Raw genomic sequence first — 20,535 nt, forward strand, 5'->3', positions numbered from 1 at the left:
TTAACCCTGGAATACAGAAATTGTGGGCTTTTCCTCCTGCTCAGGGAGTTATACGTGGGGCTAGGTGATAACAAATGTGGGTGGCTATGATTCAGTTCTGTGGTGTTTGTTTAGATGGATCGTTTTGTGGCTTCTGATTGGTCAGGAAGGACCTAGCAGTGATATTTTAGTGATCTTAACTTTTTTCCTTCAGGGGAAATGGAAGAAGAAATGGAAAATCCAGAAATGGTTGATTTACCAGAGAAACTTAAGCATCAACTAAGACATCGAGAACTATTTCTTTCCCGGCAGCTGGAGTCTCTACCTGCCACACACATCAGGTAATGACTATAGGAATTCAGAATAGAGCTAATATCCTTTCTTTATCAAAATCAGTTACATTCACCATTGTCACTGTACGGTCATATTTCTTTTTCTCAAATATTGTTTCTTTTTTATTTTTTAGAGGCAAATGTAGTGTCACTCTGCTCAATGAGACGGAGTCCCTGAAATCATACCTGGAGCGGGAGGTATGAGTCTTATTTTTGTTCCCCTTCCCCCCATAGGACCTTGTAAAAGACTTAAATGCTCTGTTATGTAGAACTTCAAGTTTGCTAGAAAATAGCAAAGGGAACAGCTCATAACTGAGCATGAGGTGATACAGGGCACTGTCTTTTCTGTTCTTGGTTGTCTTAAACTCTTGAGAAAGTCCTACAGAGTCACCATTAGCCTCAGCCTCATGAACAATCTAAAAATAAAGATATCTTATGTGAAGGTTATCAGGTATCGAGAGTTGCTATTGCTCTGGATTCCACATATGCAAAGGAAGCTTTTGGTTGACAGGAAAGTCTTCTATTTAATTTGAAGACTTATTTTGTTATTTTCCTAGAACTATCCCTTAACTCATGCTGATCCAGGTAAAGTTATCCTCAGAAATACGTCAGTATTCAACATTTAGAATCTTAGTTTGAAAAAATAAACTTAAATATAATCTTAATTCCCTGAAGTCCAGGCTTCTACATGAATCTATGAATTTTCATTTTAGTGAATTTTCAACAGTTCTTGTTTTCCTTATGTCTGAGGCTATAAAGGACTGTCATACTTGTTCCCAGAAGGAAACTGTTGAAGTTCTTCGTCTCCCAGCTTGAAATGTTTCTGACCTTGGATCTCTAGGTTAGCAAGTGGACCAGAGCCCCTCAATTAACTCTGTTTTGTGTCTCTTTAGAGCAATAGTTGCTTTTTTCTTAGCAAGGACCTGCTTATGTTCAAGCCGTAAATTTGTGTTGGCGATTTTCTGAGTCTGGAAAGTAATGATTTCTTACTTGCTTTGATCTGAACTTTTTTTGATTGGAAACCTAATAACATATGGCTTATAACAGGGGGTCTGTAAGCCTCTTGAAAGGAACAAAAGAAAAATAGTGCTTCTCTTTTTGGGTGGACTGCTGGGTTCAAATAAACCTTTGGTGGAAGTTCTTTTAATCTTTGTGGATGCCATGTCCCTTTAATTTAGAGCCACTTTAGGACTTTAAAGGAGAAATAGGGGAGGAGTCACTATTTTCTGACATATATGATTACATTGTTTATTAAATGTCCTGGTAAAAATAAAAGAATGAAGAAGGAAGTAGAGATGTGTGCAAGAGAGGGATCAAAAATGCATATCCAAGGTTGTAAAATTGCTTCGAAAAATCCACAAGTACATGTTAGTAAAATGACAAAATCTTTTTACTTCATATCTAGCTTCTGAGGTAACCTGCCAGTTCATTTCTTCACCTATGGCCTCCTTCCTCACATCTGCAACCAATTCCTCCATCTATGCTGACTCAGCCTCTCTTCAGAGACTAGAGAAGGTTGTAGCACCAGGGAATCAAAATGTTCATTGTTCTTTTAGCTAACCTTGGTTAACATTTTTAACACTGTAATATGGAAACTTTGGGAAGAGCTTTGTGAGGTATACTAGTGGTTGTAGAGTCTAGAATCGGAAACCTTGCCAAATTAAGGTGTTGGTTTTTCTTTCCACTATGTAGAGGAATGAGTAGGCATACAAAGCTTAAAATGGTACTTAGCATAGTTGACAAATGATACCTAATTGGAAATTAGTTCAGAATTTGTATTGCACTGAGAATTTGACTTTTTACCAAACAGAGGGCAACTGTCAGCAAGAATTTGGGAGCAGTATTAAGGGTTACTATTTAATTCTCCTAGGAGAGGCTGCTTACTTGGTATATATATCTTACTTGGTATATACTTCACTGATACGGTGGTCACTCCTTTAGAGGCATATAGCATCAGAGCTGGAAAGGTGCTAAAACACCAGCTAATCGCATTGACATGCTTTAACTGACCTATCCCAGATAAACCACTAGTTAGTGGCATATTTGTTATAACAAACTAGGTTCTCTAATATCTAATCTAATTTTTCTCCATTATACTAACTTTTGTTTCTGATCTGGCTTCTCAGTGATTCACTAAATGTTAGCATCTCAAGATAATAAGTATGATTTGGAGTTGGGAGTAACTAACTCTTATTCATTCTCCTTGTTTCCTAGAGAGTGACTAATTGATACTGCTTTAACAGGGTACTGAGGAAGAAGTACCTCAGCTTTTGTTCCACATTTTCTTCATGTGGAAACAGGTCTGCATTGTTTTGAGTTTATGAAGTAAGGAGTCTAAAAGTCTGTGAAAAGCTTTTGGTGATAAAGAAAGTTTATATAGAAAGAGAAGATTGGATGTAGTTTTTAAGAAGGAAATTTATGTCAGGTGATAACATGGTTAGGCAGACATGAAGTTCCTTTGTCTTTATTGAACTGAATCAGATAATAACAAAATTTAGAATGAGAACAGACCTTAGGAAACATCATATGGTCTTTCATATTATGCTGTAGATGGTCTATATAATTCATTTCTCCTTGTAACTAAAATTGCATTAAATTATTTGTTATAATAGCAATAATAAATACTCAGTTTTTCTAGGCTAGGTAACTAGCTTTTGGGGCTTGTCTTTTTTACTTGGTATGGATCTGTGGTTTTCAGTGACAATTCTACAACATAATTTTAGAGAAGTTGTATAGGGTAGTAAGAGGATAAGTTGTATAGGGTCATGCAGTCAGTATGTGGCAGAGGCAGGACTTGACTTGAGGTCTTCCTGGCTCTGCAGGTAGATCTCTTCACCACACCACAGTGTCTTTCTTTTAATTTTTAAAAATTAATTAATTTTATAAATAAAAACCTCTTGATAACCGTTTTTTTGGTTTTTTTACATGTCTTTGTGTTCTAGGATTTCTTCTTCTATTCTCTAGTTTATGATCCACAGCAGAAGACTCTTCTAGCTGATAAAGGAGAAATTAGAGTGGGTAACAGATACCAAGCAGATATAACAGACTTGCTAAAGGAGGGTAAGCTTCTACATATTATATTGCCTGCTTAGACATGTTGCTAGTCTAATGTGAGCCATGTATGTGGGATCATTAGCCAGTAAATTCCGTTAAGGAAGGAACAAGTCCTTTCCCCAAAGAGATCTTCTTTTTCATAGTCTATATGAACTTTACAATTACCAGAGAACATTCCTTCCCTCAGCCGTGTGTAGACCTAACCTGCTAAGATGTTGTCTATAAGAAATTGAATCCCTTTAGGCCTGCAGGCTGCCCTGACTATGCAAATACAGACTGGTTGTAAGAAGCCATAAGAGACTTGTGGATATAGCTTTCAACAGGAGCCTGTCTAGCATCTGTCTGTTTGTTTTCATTTCCCACCAGCTGGTTTTCCAAGATTTTGTGGCCCAATTCTATGTAAACCTTCCCATAAGCAATCCCTTTTAGGAAAAAAAATCCAATTTACAAAACAACTGAATTAGGAAAAGAGAGACTTATGATTGTTTAATCAGCAAGTTTTTATTATTCCTGCTATTTCTCAGGTTCTAGACTAGGTACTACAAATACAAAGACAAGAAATATAATAGTCCTTAGTTAACATTGAGGTGATTAATTGTCAGGCAGACAATATATACTGATATGAATATAAACTAAATATATTCTCTCTGTTTTTTAAATTTTATTTTAAATTTAAATTTTTTTGTGAGGGAGGGATAAAACTTTAGCAGCTAGGTGATCAAGAAGTATCTGATAGCTAGGAGTCAGTGATTAAGCTGAGCTTTAAAGAAGTCCAGGGATTCTTAGAGACAGAAGAAATGCCAGAAGGATGGCCTGTGCAACAATTTTTTTTAAGATAATCAACAGTCAACAGATATTTGTAATTAACTACTCTATTCCAGTTGTGCTAGATTCTGGAGATATAAATACAAAGAATTAAATTTTTCTTGCTTCTTATATTTTAATAGGGATGATAATAAATATGTAAAGAACATGCACAAAATAAAAATAAAACAACTAAATATAAAGAAATACAGAGTAATTTGGAGGAGGGCACTAACAGTTAGATGAGGGTTGGGGGGGAAATCATGAAAGCTTCATTGAAAAGATGCTGTTTGAGTTGCCTTTTAAGAGAAAGGGAGGGTTTCTATGAAGTTGATATGAGCAAAAAAGTGCATTCCATTTTATCAGTAGGAAGGTGACCAGGTTTGCTGGATTTCAGAGTGCAAAGGAAGAGGAATGTACAATAAGACTAAAAAGACAGGTTATGGTGAGGTTGAAAAGGGGTTTAAACAGTAGGGAGTTTGTATTTGATCCTAGAGGTCCCTGGAATTGTTTGAGTAGGAGAATGAAATGGTCAAATTTCACTTAGGAAATACCATTTTGGGGGCAGCTCAGTGGATTAAGAGCCAGGCCTAGAAATGAGAGGTCCTAGGTTCAAATCTGGCCTCAGATACTTCCTAGCTGTGTGATCTTGGGCAAGTCACTTAACCCCCATTACCTAGCCCTTATCGATTTTCTGCCTTGGAACCAATACACAGTATTGATTCTAAGATGGAAGGTATGGGTTTAAAAAATAATTTTATTTCAGTTTGTTTAGTTTACATTTCTAGAATATATTATATGAAATGAGATATACCTTTGCTGATTAAGTTTTAACTTGCAAGCAGGGGTTGAAAAATAAAGCATTCTAACTAAAGAGTACTTAGTCCCTAAATTTCTCTGCTTTCCCTAAATAATCATCATGCCTATTGAATTTCTTAGAATTCCTAGAGTTAGTTATGAACATAACTACAAAACACTCGCCACACAACTAAAACTAGACCTGAGCAATTGGAAAAATATTAACTGCTCATGGGTAGGATGAGCCAATATAATAAAAATGACCATCCTACCCAAACTTATTTATCTATTTAGTGCCATACCCATGGAACTCCCAAAAAATTTCTTTACTGATTTGGAAAAAACCATAACAAAATTCATTTGGAATAACAAAAGGTCAAGGATATCCAGGGAAATAATGAAAAAAAAACACAAATGAGGGGGGCCTAGCAGTCCCAGACCTCAAACTATACTACAAAGCAGCAGTCATCAAAACAATTTGGTACTGGCTAAGAGACAGAAAGGAGGATCAGTGGAATAGACTGGGGACAAGTGACCTCAGCAAGACAGTATACGATAAACCCAAAGATCCCAGGTCTTGGAACAAAAATCCACTATTCGATAAGAACTGCTGGGAAAATTGGAAGACAGTGTGGGAGAGATTAAGTTAGGATCAAAATCTTACACCCTACACCAAGATAAATTCAAAATGGGTGAAAGACTTAAACATAAAGAAGGAAACCATAAGTAAATTGGGTAAACACAGAATAGTATACATGTCAGACCTTTGCGAGGGGAAAGACTTTAAAACCAAGCAAGACATAGAAAGAATCACAAAATGTAAAATAAATAATTTTGAATACATCAAATTAAAAGGCTTTTGTACAAACAAAACCAATGTAACTAAAATCAGAAGGAAAATAACAAATTGGGAAAAAATCTTCATAAAAACCTCTGACAAAGGTTTAATTACTCAAATTTATAAAGAGCTAAATCAATTGTACAAAAAATCAAGCCATTCCCCAATTGATAAATGGGCAAGGGACATGGATAGGCAGTTTTCAGAAAAAGAAATCAAAACTATTAATAAGCACATGAAGAAGTGTTCTAAATCTCTCATAATCAGAGAGATGCAAATCAAAACAACTCTGAGGTATCACCTCACACCTAGCAGATTGGCTAACATGACAGTTATGGAAAGTAATGAATGCTGGAGGGGATGTGGCAAAGTAGGGACATTAATTCATTGCTGGTGGAGTTGTGAACTGATCCAGCCATTCTGGAGGGCAATGTGGAACTATGCACAAAGGGCGATAAAAGAATGTCTGCCCTTTGATCCAGCCATAGCACTGCTGGGTCTGTACCCCAAAGAGATAATGGACAAAAAGACTTGTACAAAAATATTCATAGCTGCGTTCTTTGTGGTGGCCAAAAATTGGAAAACGAGGGGATGCCCATCAATTGGGGAATGGCTGAACAAATTGTGGCATATGTTGGTGATGGAATATTATTGTGCAAAAAGGAATAATAAAGTGGAGGAATTCCATGGAGACTGGAACGACCTCCAGGAAGTGATGCAGAGCGAGAGGAGCAGAACCAGGAGAACATTGTACACAGAAACTAATACACTGTGGTATAATCGAACGTAATGGACTTCTCCATTAGTGGCAGTGTAATGTCCCTGAACAATCTGCAGGGATCTAGGAGAAAGAACGCTATCCATAAGCAGAGGACAAACTGAGGGAGTAGAAACACCGAGGAAAAGCAACTGCCTGACTACAATGGCTGAGGGGACAAGACAGAGGAGAGACTCTAAACGAACACTCTAATGCAAATACTAACAACATGGCAATGGGTTCGAATCAAGAACACATGTGATACTCAGTGGAATCACACGTTGGCTACGGGGGGGGGGGTGGGAGGGAGGAAAAGAAAATGATCTTTGTCTTTAATGAATAATACATGGAAATGATCAAATAAAATACTATTTAAAAAAAAAAGGCTTTTAGAACCAATGGTGGATAGTTGATCAAAGTATATAATACAGCCATAATGAAAAAAAAAAAGAATTCCTAGAGTTAGAAATGATCTTGTAGGGCAGCTATAATTGAGCAAGAATGCGTTTTCTCTAAAATATTTGTCAAATGATAATCCAACCTTTGAAGAATTCTAATTGTTGAAAAAGTTCTATTGCCTTGAAATCTTTTTTTTTTAAACACTTCCCTCATTACTCCTTTTTCATTTAATAAACATTAAGTATGTGTGTGAGATACTGGATTAGGCCCATATAAACAAAAATTTTTTAAAAATCTCATTCCCTTGAGTAATAGGAGTGGTAGTCCAAGAGAATTATTTTGCTTTGGAAACTTACAGGGTAGTAATGGGAGGCAAAAGAGAGTACACGGACACATTTTGTCTAGGAAAAAATAGCAAATTTGATTTGATTATAGTTCCAAAATGAGAATAGTCTAGATAATATAAAATATTTAGGCATCTGTTCACCAAGACAAACAGGAACTATATGAACACAACTACAAAACACTTTCCACACAATTAAAACTAGATCTAAATAGTTGGAAAAACATTAATTGCTCATGGGTAGGATGAGGTAACATAATAAAAATGACAATCCTATCCAAAATGAGAAAATGAGAAAGTGCATTGTTCCAAAATAGAAAAAGAAGAATGCCTGGGACAGGAGTGTGGGGCAGAGATAAATATGAAGCATTATGGAGCATGGTGATATAACCAGAAGAATAAAATGATTTGTGGCTGGAGCACATCTTAGATGTAGTGGGTGACCAAGGCTAATAACAGTAAGTAGGCACTTCTGAGCAGTCAGGTGCCTGGTAAGATGACAAGGAAATACTTCAGTGATTTGCCTAAAATGATTACCCTAAAATCACCAGGTTCATTGCTTGGGGCAGGATGCCAAGTCTCATCCTCATATAGATCTTCCTGAATCCAAGTCCAGCATTTTTCTATTCTAGCATGTTGTTCTGCATTGTTTTCTTCCTCTCCATACCTTCCAGCTTATGTCACATGCCATTTTCTAGACCAAGATCAAAGCAAGGCTTTCTAATACATCTATGTAGTTGCAGGAATGGACAGAGTCAAACCAGCAGTTCCTGGCAGCATGATATAATATTTAGGATTTGACTTGGGAAATCTTGATTCTTTTACTTGTAAAATAAGGATAATAATTTTTACACTATCTACCTACCTGTGGTATTACACCAAGGAAAGTGCGTTATAAACTAAAGTGCTATAAAAATGGTCTATGTTTTAATTCCACTTTCTACTAATTCTCTTCATTGGATTGAGATTCATGTGTCTTGGGCTTATTCATTTCAGGAAAGGAAAGGGAATATTCTGAATTCAAGTCTTTATTCGAAAATAGCATTAACTTTCAACAAAATTCTCAGTTGCTTCTTCCTAGATAAGAATTCAGCTAAGTTGTTAGGGTAATCTATTTTTTAAATGTTATTTCTCACTTAATTTTAATTTTTTATCCTTTGTAAACATTCATTTTTAAATTTTGTTTTCCATAACTCTGCCTATTGAGAAAACAAGCAATATGATACCCATTAAACATGTGAAGTCATACAAAACTTTTTTAAGCTAGGCTTATATTTCTAAGGAGTTTTCTTTTCTCTGTGTATGTGAGGGGAGGGGTAATGAGGATATTTGTTTATTTTGGTCCTGTTCAGTTTGAGTGATATAAAGAACTTCTCTAGTCATCTTGCCCAGAAACCTAACATCTTTATATTCAAAGTTTGTCCTAAAAACTGGTTTCATTAGCTGCATCCTTTAATCTTAAAAAGATCTCGATATAATTTCACAGAATTCCAGATGTGTAAATAGCATTAACAGTTTTCTCCTCCAACCTCTTCCTCAGGGATTCTTTACCTTTTTTTAATGTCATGGACACTTTTAACATTCTAGTGAAGCCTGTGTACCCCTTCTCAAAATAATGTTTTTAAGTTCATGGATTCCAGGTTAAGAACTTACTCTTATTGAATGGGAACCCTGTTGTGTGATGTCCCCAGCAAGTACTTTGAGATAAATGATAAATACTTCTTTTAGATCTAGTTTTGATTCTAAACATTTCCAAAAGATTGTGTGTATTCACTTTTCTAGGTGAGGAAGATGGAAGAGACCAATCAAAACTTGAAACAAAAGTTTGGGAAGCATATAATCCATTAATTGATAAGCAAATCGACCAGTTCCTGGTGGTGGCACGGTATGTAGACTTCTTGACACATTTCAACTAATAGGGCTTTAAGATACTTTGGGAAATCATAAATGATTTATAAGTTGGAAAGGATCTTACATGATTTAGCTCAATTTTTTTATTTTATAAATGATAGGTAGAATGATACAGACTTGGCTAAACTTTGTGTAATCATGTGCCCAGGTTAAGGGTAATTTGCAAGTCTTCCCCCTTATCTTCTCCAAATCATTGCTGTTCCTCAGGGACATCTTGGCATTTTTATGTTGCCTCCTGTTTTTAGGATGGGTTAAGAAGGACTTGGTACTTTAATATTAAACTGCAATTAGACTGTACCCCAAAACCAGAATTGACTTGTGTCTTGAACCCTGCTTCTAGAGATAGCAGCCTCCCTATAAGACACTATGGAATTGTCAATAAAGCGTTCTTGTGTATACTTTTTTTCTCTCTAGTCTCTTTCTTTGATTTTAACGGTATGAATATAGTTAGTAGAGGACCCTGAATGTCATTTAAAAACGTTCCTTTTGTTTGTTGGTTTTATATACATTCTTTTTAAAATTTTCTCCTCTTCACCCTCATTGAAACCCAATTAGGCAAAGCCATCCCATCATAATGAATACATCTGACAGTTTTTTTGCAGTATTCATCATCTGTAGTTATTCTTGACTGAGAAAAGCAGGGAAAAGCTTGATTTATATCATCTATTCTCTAGGGTCAGAATTGCTCATCCTAGCTAATTAGAGTTTAGATATTTTTCTTTGTTATTTAATATTTCATTGTTTTGTATACATAGTGAATATTGCTTTCCTTAGAAATTTGGAATCAGTTCATACAGATCTTCCTCTGCTTCTTAGAGTTTCTCATTCATTACTTTTTTTTTTTAACCCTTACCTTCCGTCTTGGAGTCAATACTGTGTACTGGCTCCAAGACAGAAGAGTGGTAAGGGCTGGGCAATGGGGGTCAAGTGACTTGCCTAGGGTCACACAGCTGGAAAGTGTCTGAGGCTAGATTTGAACCTAGGACCTCCCATCTCTAGGCCTAGCTCTCAATCCACGGAGCTACCCCAGCTGCCCCCTCATTCATTACTTCTTAAGCCATGGTAATATTCTATTACTTTTATATAACAAAACCCTATCTTATCAATAGCTGCAGAAAATATTTCCACCAAAATATGTTAATGACTCCAAAAGGCATAGATATTTCTTTAATATGAACAAAAGAATATATTTAAAACCAAGAATTAGCATTATTTGCCATGGAAACCTGGAACTTTTCTCAATAAGTACAGGGTTGTTTACTTTCCCCACTATTATTTGATGTAATTCTAGAAATGTTAACTATGTCAATAAGATGAAAGAAAAATTAGAGGCATAGATATAAGCGGGGGGCGGTGGGGGGGGAATGATTGCTCTTTTCCAAGTTCATTATATTTCACATCAGAAGATCATAGAGCTAGAGCTAGAAAGGTTCTTAAAGACTATCCAGGCCATCTTTTCATGTTATAGATGAGAAGGCTGAGTTTCAGTGGGGTTAAGTGACTTGGGCATGGACACACATTGTAACTATCAAACAGGATTTGATCTTAGGTCTCCCTTACTGCTAGCCCTTTAACCTTTCTATAATTAGCACAGAAACAAATTGAGATGATTAATAGGTTTTGTGAAGTCCTAAACACCTTTTTTAAAAAATCTTTATTCCATACTAAGACTTGAGTATATATCATAGTTTCCTAGTTCTTCATTATATCACTAGCTCCTTGGTGTATGCCTAGGTTTCAAAATCTTCCCATGACCTTCAATCTTTTTTAGCCACCCTCATCTAAAATTGTACAACCTCCATGAGGTGGGACTCTGAAATTTCCTCTTAAGCCTGTGTGAAATACCTAGGTTGATAAAAGAAGAACTAGAGGCCACTAAGGAAACTCCAGTGTCTTTTCTCCTCAAGGCTCAAATGCCATTTTTACTCCTGTTGCTCATCAAAGATTATTTGCTGCTTTAATGACAAAATTGAGACCATCCATTTGAGCTTCCCTATGTAATTAGAATCTGCTCTGAGAACTCCAAATTCCAGCATCCCAATTTGGTTCTCATGTTAAGTCCTTACGTTTTGGAGATAAAGTCCTACTTATGCAGTCAGGAAAACTTCTCTTTATTCAGGCTTTTATTTTTGTCTTTTTATTTCCTCTACTTCAAGTAATAAATCTTATAAAATTAATAAATCTTATAAAATGTACTTGGAGTCATTGGATATTAATTTTAATCTTATATCCCTTTATACATAATTTAAAATCTATGAAATCTTTTCTCTCCTCTTCTTTACTTCATAGAGAGAGTCTCTTCTTTTCCTGTCCCTTTCCATCCCTTTTTGGTTATTTTCCTAGTTGACCTGTTAACTACCTACTCTTTGGTAGACACTGCCCTAGGTCCTAGGAATACAAATAAAATTAATTTCATGGTCCCTGCATTCTAGTGGAACTATCAAAGGGAGTGTGTATGTACACATATGTATACAAGTATACACATTGCATGCTTGTACATGTATGTACACACAATGTGTATACTTGTGTACAAGCATGTGTTTGCCAAAGAAAGCCAATCTGGCTGGATTACAGACTGAAGGAAGGGGAGACCAGTGAGATAGTTTGGGGTAAGATTGAGAAAGGCTTTAGTAATGTATTTGATCTTAAAGACACTAGGCAGCCAATGGAGTTTATTGAGTTGAAGAATAACGTGGGGAAACAGTCATTTTATCAATATTGCAGAGAATGTCGCAGTGATCTAATTGAGACATGATGAGAACCTGAGCAAAGTTGTTGGCTCTGAAAGTAGAAGGAAGAGTCAGGAAGACATGTAGAGATAGAAACAGTAAGATATGGCAACAGATTTGATATGTCTTTAATGACCTTTAGGACCCATTTAAACTTTAAATCAATGTTCTATGATGCCTTTAATCTTTTTCTTAGATGTCCCAATGGCATCTTAAATTCAGTATTCCTAAAATGAAACTCTTTCTCTTTTCCCCTAATTAGTGTCCTATAAACTTCTCATGTTAGGGTAGTGATGGGTAGCCCTGCTTATCTCAAGGGAGACTGGAGTTTAGTTCCTCAGCAGGTAGACACAGGTTTTTGAGGCAGCAGGGTGGCACAGTAGATAAAGTGTCAGGCCTAGAGTAAGGAAGATTCATCTTCCTGTGTTCAAATCTGATCTTAGACACTAGCTATGTGTTCCTGGGTTCAAATCTGGACTTAGACACCAGCTACGTGACCCTTGGCAAGTAACTTTGTTTGCCTCAGTTTCTTCATCTTTAAAGTGAGCTGGAGAATGAAATGACAAAGCATCTTTGCCAAGAAAACTCCAAATGGGGCTAAAAAGAATAGACTGCAACTGAAATGAAAGGACAGCAAAGCAGACTTTCCTATTTCTGTTAACAGGATCACTGTCTTTTTTGTTATGTAGATTCATAACCTTATAGTCAACCATGAGTTTTTCTTTTCCCTCATCCTTATATACAATGAGTTGTCAGATTTTATATATTCTGCCCCCACAGTATCTGTTTCTAATATATATCTACTCTTACCCATTAACAGGATCTATGAAGTTGAAGCTCTTCACTTTTTGCAAAACTATCAATAAGCACATGAAAAAGTATTCTAAGTCTCTCACAATAAGAAAAATGTAGTTTCTCCTCCTCCAACCTTTCATACAACCACTAAGATAACTTCTGTCTTCTTCAGCTATCTTCAATTGCTCCCTATTGCCCTTGGAATTAAAAAACAAGCTTCATGACATTAAAAATTCTCCATAATCTGGCATCAGCCAATCTTTCTAGAAGTAGTTGTCATTATTCATCTTTATATACTCTATGATCCAATTAAGCTGATCTTCTTGCTCTTCCACATCCTTGACATTCTGTCTCCTGCTTCAAAGCCTGGAATGTATTCTTTCCTCTTTTCCAATTCTTAGAGTTCCTACCTTTCTTTAGTGTTCAACTCAGATTGCTCTACTAGCATGAGGATTTTCCTAATAACTAAAACAAAAGAACTGCCTGACTTCAGCCTGCTTGCAGATTCAAAAGAGGATGAAGGAGGGGTTACAGCCACTTAAATACAATCACACAAAATGTGGGGAGATGCAGGAAAATGGAATTTTGGGAAAAAACTAAGGGACTTCTGGGGGATGAAGTCCAAAGGCTCAAAATTTCCATTTATACATATTTCCCCCCTCCCATCTTATTGGGAAACCAGTCTCCCCAAAAGGATCATGGAAACATAATCAACTTAAAAATTGCAATAATTTGTGGATAAAAGGAAAAAATAACAAAACCAATGATTACTGGGTTGACAAAAAGCCAATTTGGGGGCAGTCCCCTTTGGCATAAGAGTATACATTCAAAACAAAGGCATTTCAACCCCCCCATATTTCAATTCATATCCCAAAGTTCACTCTGGATCTTCTGGTGCAGCATGTGGTCTCTGCAGGCATCTGTCTTCATGGCATATTCTAGATTCTGCGAGGTAGCAAGTTTCTTATCCTAAAATTGCTAAAATTTAAATCAAATTTCACAACAATAACTTAGCCCCCCTGAGGTGAATAATAACAAACACAGGGATCACTCAGGGATGAATGGCTGTGTTATGAGGTATATTAATCAATTTGCAAAAGAAAACAAAAAACATGAAAAATTTCAAATAAAAGAGAAAAATAACTTATGGATGAAATACAAAATGTAAAAGCCTTATGTCTAAAACAATCTAAGTAAAGGAAAAACAGACCTATAACAGGTCCTTGAATCAGGGCCTAATTAAAATGATTTAAGCAATTTACCCAATCAGTAGCCAGGACTACAGAAATGTGTCACACCATGAAAGACAGAAAAGGGACTAGATTATAGGAGCCAGGTAGGAGCCAAATTTGAGATACTTGGTAGAATGTGGGACAAGGAAGACCTGCCTTTAACACAGGTTAAATAGCCGCAACCTCGAACCCCAAACAAGTTCAAGTCCTCTTGTCTTGGCTCAAAATTACATCAATCCCACCAGGATTGGTTGGTCTCTTTGACCTTGTGCTCGATTAGCACTATGTAGTTTAGTTTTGTACTTCTTTGGCACTATGCAATGGCTCTTTTTGTGTTCTCTTGTCCTGGAATCAGACAGAATCATTAAGCAAAGTCCCATAAAAAAGTTTTTTAAACAATCAAGGGCATCATTTTTATAGTCTAATGCTTTTTGGGTATGCATTGACATTATAGCAAATGTATTTTAAACTTACTGCAAAATCAAAAAAGTTAAAGAAAATCTTCTCAATACTGGTGACATATGCTCCAAATATAAAAAGGAGAGAAAAAATAAAATTCAAATATTATAATGCACATGCAAGGAAAAAAAATCAATGGTTATATTTTTTAAAGTTTTAAAAATCAAAAATGTATAGCTTAAAATCAGTGACACTGTGTCAGCCATGTGTGAGTACAAAATGATTTTCAGAATGAAACAACAGTAACACAGTACATAATGTACATTCAAAGAAGAACCAAAGTTCCCAAAATTCACCATAGCCCAGTTTATTACAATAGCAAAGAAACCCACTATCATATTTCACATAAGTTGCTGTATGACATAAAAACCCTGTGAACTGATGGATATTTGTCACAATTTTTACAGATGTAGCAAATCTTTCAACCTTGGCAAACATATTTTTAAAAAAAGTAAAACTCATTTGGGTCTAGAACATCATCAAGAAATCTAGATTGTTCTGCTGGAAGTAAATTAAAATGAAGAGTTTTGCAGGAGCTCTTTTTCTTGCTTCCTGATTACATATAAATACCCTGGTAGGAACATTTCTTTGTTTCTCTACCTTTAATACAACATTCTTTAGAGAGAGAGAGAGAGAGAGAGAGAGTGTGTGTGTGTATACATATACATATATAAATATTAAATTGTCATCCATTCAGAAACCACTAGTTATGTAAAATTATTTCTGAAGACCACTTAAAATTACAATTAAATTCTTAGCTTATTAAGTTCTCTAAAGGTTGTATGTATATAATTTAACCAGTTTTGTTGAAATCCATCCATCATCATCTTTGTGACAATTAACAAAGGCAACATGTGATCTTCAATAGATCTAGTGACAAGGGTTTGGGCAAGATGTTCATGGGCTTATACACCATTTTGTTCTCCAACAGAGGTAAAGGTACAAATTAAAGATCAATATAGGAAAAATATAGTAGCTTAAAATGATTCAGTAATACAGAAAGATATTTATTAAATTAAAACAGATATAATTTTAAAAATTTAAACCTTAAAGCAATCGATAAAAACAATAATATAAACCAATGAGGAGGTGTAGACAGGCAGTGCAGTCAAAATCCTTTTCACCAATCCCAATACTTGTTTGCTATTATAAGAGGAGAATAAACTTAAAATAGTTAGCAATAAGCTTCCAGATCTCTTTTAAAGTTTCCTTCCCCTCCCCCAGTATTTATTATCCATTTAGATTTCGTTTGTCAGAAGTCTGAATTTCCTCAAAGAAGTACAGGGCAGAATCTCCACTCTGCATTTAGAGCATTTAAGACTTCTAGAACTTTGTCAAAATATTTCAGGTTGGTCTATAGTATAAGCAGCTTAGCTTGTGGCATATTCTTGAGGAGAAGAAAATAAAGTGGGAAATCTCCTATGAAAATAAAAGGTCCCAGGATAAGAATTAAGCAGATCCAAACTGCACTTTTTAGGTCTACCAACTCAAACTATTGTTTCAGAGTTTCAAGCAAGCTTTGCAATAGTATTTTACCTGAAAGACACTGAATGGGGTTTGTTTCATGAGTAAACATAAAGAGGCAAAACTTTGAGGGAAAACAATTTGCATATGAAGAAAAATTATTTTTTCCTTGGTAATTTGGGTAAAGAGAAAGAAGGGAAAAAATCAGGCTTATTCCCCCAAACTGACTTTAAATCTACAGATTTGGAATTAACTGCCCTACTTCCTTGTGAAAAACCTTTAGTAAACAGCCTTCTAAACTAGGAATCTAGGATCAGCTTAAAAATCTGCTTGAAAATTAGAAAGTGTGGGGTTCTTTTCTCCACACTGAAAAATGGATATGGCAGACTAGAAACATAGACATGGAGTATGGAAAGGGATTGGGGCCGAAAGATTATTGTATGTCACCCTCTGTGGAAAAATAATGACTGGGATTGGCAGGCTCTTGTCTCAGCAAGAGGAGGCTCCAAGCTGGGTGGAGAGTGTTAAAGAATGCTGGCCAAGCAGATGAACAGGAGAAACAGCAGGCAGCAGCAGAGTGGGACTGGTGCACAGGCACCCCTGCCATATATCCTCGTGGTGAGCAGTGACCAGGCAGGTAAATTTACTATCTTTACTGTAAGGCTATCTGCTCAAAAAATCCCTTTGTGGTAAGCCAAACTGTGGGTTTTAAAATTAATAATCTATAACTAGTATTTTATAAAGTTTTATTAATAATAACTAAAACAAAAGATTATCCATTGAGAAAGCAAGAAACCCAAAATCCATTACAAATTTGTATAATCATGCACAATGAATTCCTGCATTATCTTTGTCCTAAGAGAAGAAACATACTTCAGTAGCTTCATTCTGAATCCATTGGACTCTCCATTATCTTCACAGTATTACTGCAGTTTTATAAATAGTTTTCCTAGTTCTGTTCACTTCAGTTTGAATCAGTCATATCAGTCTTTATGAGCCTTTCTGAAATTCTCCCTTTCATCATTTTAGCACAATGGTATATTCCATCCCATTCATATAACAAAACTCATTCAGCCATTTCCCAATTAGCAGACAATACCCTCAGTTTCTGTATCTTTGCCACCATACAAAAAACTGCTTTGAATATTTTATGTCTGTGTGTGTCTTTTTCCTATTTTATTGATCTCACTGGAGTGTGGAGCTAATAGTTATATTGGGTCACAGTTTAATACTACTTTGACATAATTCAAATTTGCTTTCCAGATTGGATGGCTCAGTTAACAGCTTTTGTGGTTTTTCTTTTTGTCATTATAGCCAATCTAATAGGTGTGAAGTGGCACTTCAGAGTTGTTTTATTTGTATTTCTCTAATTATTAATTATTTAGAGCATTTTTCCATATGGTTATTAATAGCATTGTTTTCCCCCCTCATAAAAAATGCCTATTCCTTTGACCACTTACCAATTGGGTGAGAAATAGCACTTTTTAAAAAAATTTGATTCAACTCCCTATATAATTTAGAAAGGAAACCTTCACCAGAGAAGGTAGCTACAATTTTTTTTTCCAGCTTCTTGCTTTCCTATTGACTATGGTTTTGTTTGTGCAAAAACATTTTAATTTTTTGTAACCAAAATTATTCAGTTTGTCTCCTGAGAACCTCTTTCTTATTTGGTCATGAACTCTTTCCCTCCCATTAGATATGATAGGTAATTCCTTTCCTGTTCCACTAATTTGCTAATCACCCTTTATATTTAAATCATGTACACATTTTGAGCATCTAATCTGGTCTACTGATCATGCTCTCTATTTCCTATCTAGTACCAGATTATTTTGATGGTTACAACTTTGTAGTATAGTTTTGAGATCTAGTAGTGCCAAAGCTTCCTTCCTTTTTTTTTCATTAATTCCCTTGATATTCTTGACCTTTTGTGCTTCCAAAAAAAATTATTTTTATTAGCACCATAAAGTAATTCTGTGATAATTTAGCACTAAAAAAAAGTAAATTAATTTATGTATTATTGTTACTTTATTATATTATCTTGTTCTACCCATGAGTAATTAATAAAGTTCCTGTGTGTAGACAGGTATGATGGTAGATACATCCTCAAGTATTTTCTACTATCCAAAGTTATTTTTAAGTGAAATTTCTTCTTCTATTTTTTCTTCCTAGAATTTGTTAGTAATATACCGAAAAGTGGATGGTTTGTATGAATTTTTTTTTATCTTGCAGGTTTGTTGAAGTTGTTTTTCAGATTAGTCTTTCATTCTTTAGGGTTCTTTAAACATTATCTTTTAAAAAATGATAGTTTCATTTCTTCTTTACTTCTTATTTCTTCTATTTCTTTTTCTTGTCTCATTGCTATAGTTTGTAGTTCTGGTACAATATTAAAGAGAATTGGTGATACAGGACATCCTTGCTTTTCTAATAAGCTTATTGCTTATCTTCTTTACAGATACTTATTTTTGGTTTTAAATATATATGAATTATCCTTTAAAAAAAAATCCATTGACTTCCAGGCAGCCTCAGCAATAAGATGGTGAACTAAATCCATGACCTCAAATCTTTCCAAAACAGACATTATACACCAAAGATAAAGCAACTCTAGCTGATCAAGAATCTAAAAGGTTTTTTAAAGTCCCCCTTAGCCCAGGAACTGCCACTCTCCACACTCTCACTAGTTCACACAATGACTCAACAGAGACTTATATTTAAAGGATTACATCACTCCTAAACCCCAATCCTTCTCATTCTTCTCCTTTATTTTGCCATATATAATTTGATTGGGGCTTGACATTGAGCTTAGCCATAGTTATTAAAGAACAAAAGCCTGCCAGATGAAAGTTTTGCCAGTGGAATTAAGCTGAATTTCCTGTGCCAAGTCAAAAAAATATGGGATAGTTTCACAGGACACTGTAGAGGGGGAAGGGAAAGAGAATGGTGCTGTGCAGTGCTTCACCACGCTTGAAGAATGTGATTTCCAGATGGGACTAATTTTGAACACTCAAAAATCAGTTAGTCAGAGACTTAGTCTGGCGATCTTTAAATGCTCATTGTGGGAGGAGGCTGAGACACTTTGAGATCCAATACCCAAGGAAACCACAATCAGAGAAGCAAGAGTCAGAAAATGAGCAATTGAGGGTGAGAGTTGACTGAAAGTAGCAAAGATTTCAGGAAGAAGAAATATCAAAGACCTTCCACATAAATAGATAATTTGAGAGGAAAAACAGTAGCAATAGAAGGAAATATGGCCTCCAGATCTAATAAACAATTTCAGGGATCTTTGAATAAATACTACAAAAAAATTAATACAACACTTGACACTTGATGACAAATTCCTGTGGAATTTGAGAACATGGAACCAAAACACTAAACAAATGAGATTTATAGAAAAATTTCACAAACCTCACCAAAGAAACAAAAGGATGCTAGTTTGGGAATTCAAACACCCAGAATTGAAAGAGGATTTAGAAGAAGAGAAGTAAATAATAGAAGAAAACTGCCTAGAACTTTATCTACATAAAAATGAAATCCCAATTGAAAGAATTCACAGATGACCTCCATTTAAAAAACAAAAAAAGCAAACCAAAAAAACAAAGTTGTAAACACCTGGACACATTGTGGTTAGATTTAGCAAATCAATTGAGTAACAACAAATTCTGCAAGCCACCTAGAGAAATATCTACTACAAAACAAAAGACATTCAAATACCCACTAGAGAAAAAGATCAGGGAATAGAAAATGCATTCCAAACAGAACTGGAACTAAAGATGGATTGTAGGATGACTTTATCTTACAAATCTGACCATACAAGATAAAAACTGGACACTCAATAACAAAGAACATTTTTAGGAGAAAAGAACTGAAGAGATTATTTGCTTTTCAAAAACTCCAAACAGAAATATTATAGGGGTGAATATATGCACATAGCAACAACTATAGAATAACAATAAGAGACTTTTTTCTAAAGGTGTACAAGGAGACTTATTGTGGTAGAAATCTGGTAGAGGTAACAGTGAAGAGGGAGGCTGAGGTTTTAATTGACAGAACCTGGAGATATCTTGCTTCTAGGTGAATGTTTTCTTTTGTGGGACTGCATTACAACATGGGAGATGGATACATTAAAGGTTGGAAGGGGAACTGGGAGATAGAAGGGAATAAGTTATGTACCAGTGTCAAATCCAGGACTCCTAGTGAAGGGAAGGTGATCTCTGTAGTCTCAAAAAAGAGAAGAGCCTATTAGGCAGTGGAGGGAGGGAGGGAGAACCATTGAAAAAGGGCAGGACAAATAAGGAGACCTTACTTTGGAGGTAAAAGAGAGTTCCATTGATAAATGCCCTTATAGAGATTTATAGGAAAATGTAGAAAGAAAAAAGGCCAATAAGAGAAGTATAGATTATTGATGGGGGAAGGATCCCATAATAGGGCATGTTGGAGAGCTTTCCTCTTTAATACTATTAATAATGGCCATTTTTCTGAAAATGAGGAACAACAGAAAAGAGCTCTACAAGGCAGAGTCAGAACATGTATATAGGAAGAATCTATAATGAATTCCTTGGATGCTTTGATTATATGAAACATACAAAGAAAAAAGAGAAACCAAGTGATTTTAGGGGTCATAAATAAGAAAGAGTGGATTTGGGG

The 20,535-nt window shown here is 35.4% G+C and overlaps 1 protein-coding gene across 6 annotated transcripts in view; it reads left to right on the forward strand.

The window, feature by feature from the left end:
- MTA1 (metastasis associated 1) overlaps nt 1-20,535 on the forward strand; it is a 192,445-nt gene that overhangs the window by 89,774 nt on the left and 82,136 nt on the right. For all 6 annotated transcript variants that reach the window (XM_016425614.2, XM_056821296.1, XM_007473327.3 and 3 more), the window contains 4 exons: nt 194-320; nt 446-509; nt 3,254-3,371; nt 9,087-9,189. In XM_016425614.2, the coding sequence (XP_016281100.1) occupies nt 194-320; nt 446-509; nt 3,254-3,371; nt 9,087-9,189 (412 nt within the window). The remainder of the gene's footprint in view (nt 1-193; nt 321-445; nt 510-3,253; nt 3,372-9,086; nt 9,190-20,535) is intronic.

This window comes from Monodelphis domestica, chromosome 1 (assembly GCF_027887165.1).
Source record: "Monodelphis domestica isolate mMonDom1 chromosome 1, mMonDom1.pri, whole genome shotgun sequence".
Classification (NCBI taxonomy): Eukaryota; Metazoa; Chordata; class Mammalia; order Didelphimorphia; family Didelphidae; genus Monodelphis; species Monodelphis domestica.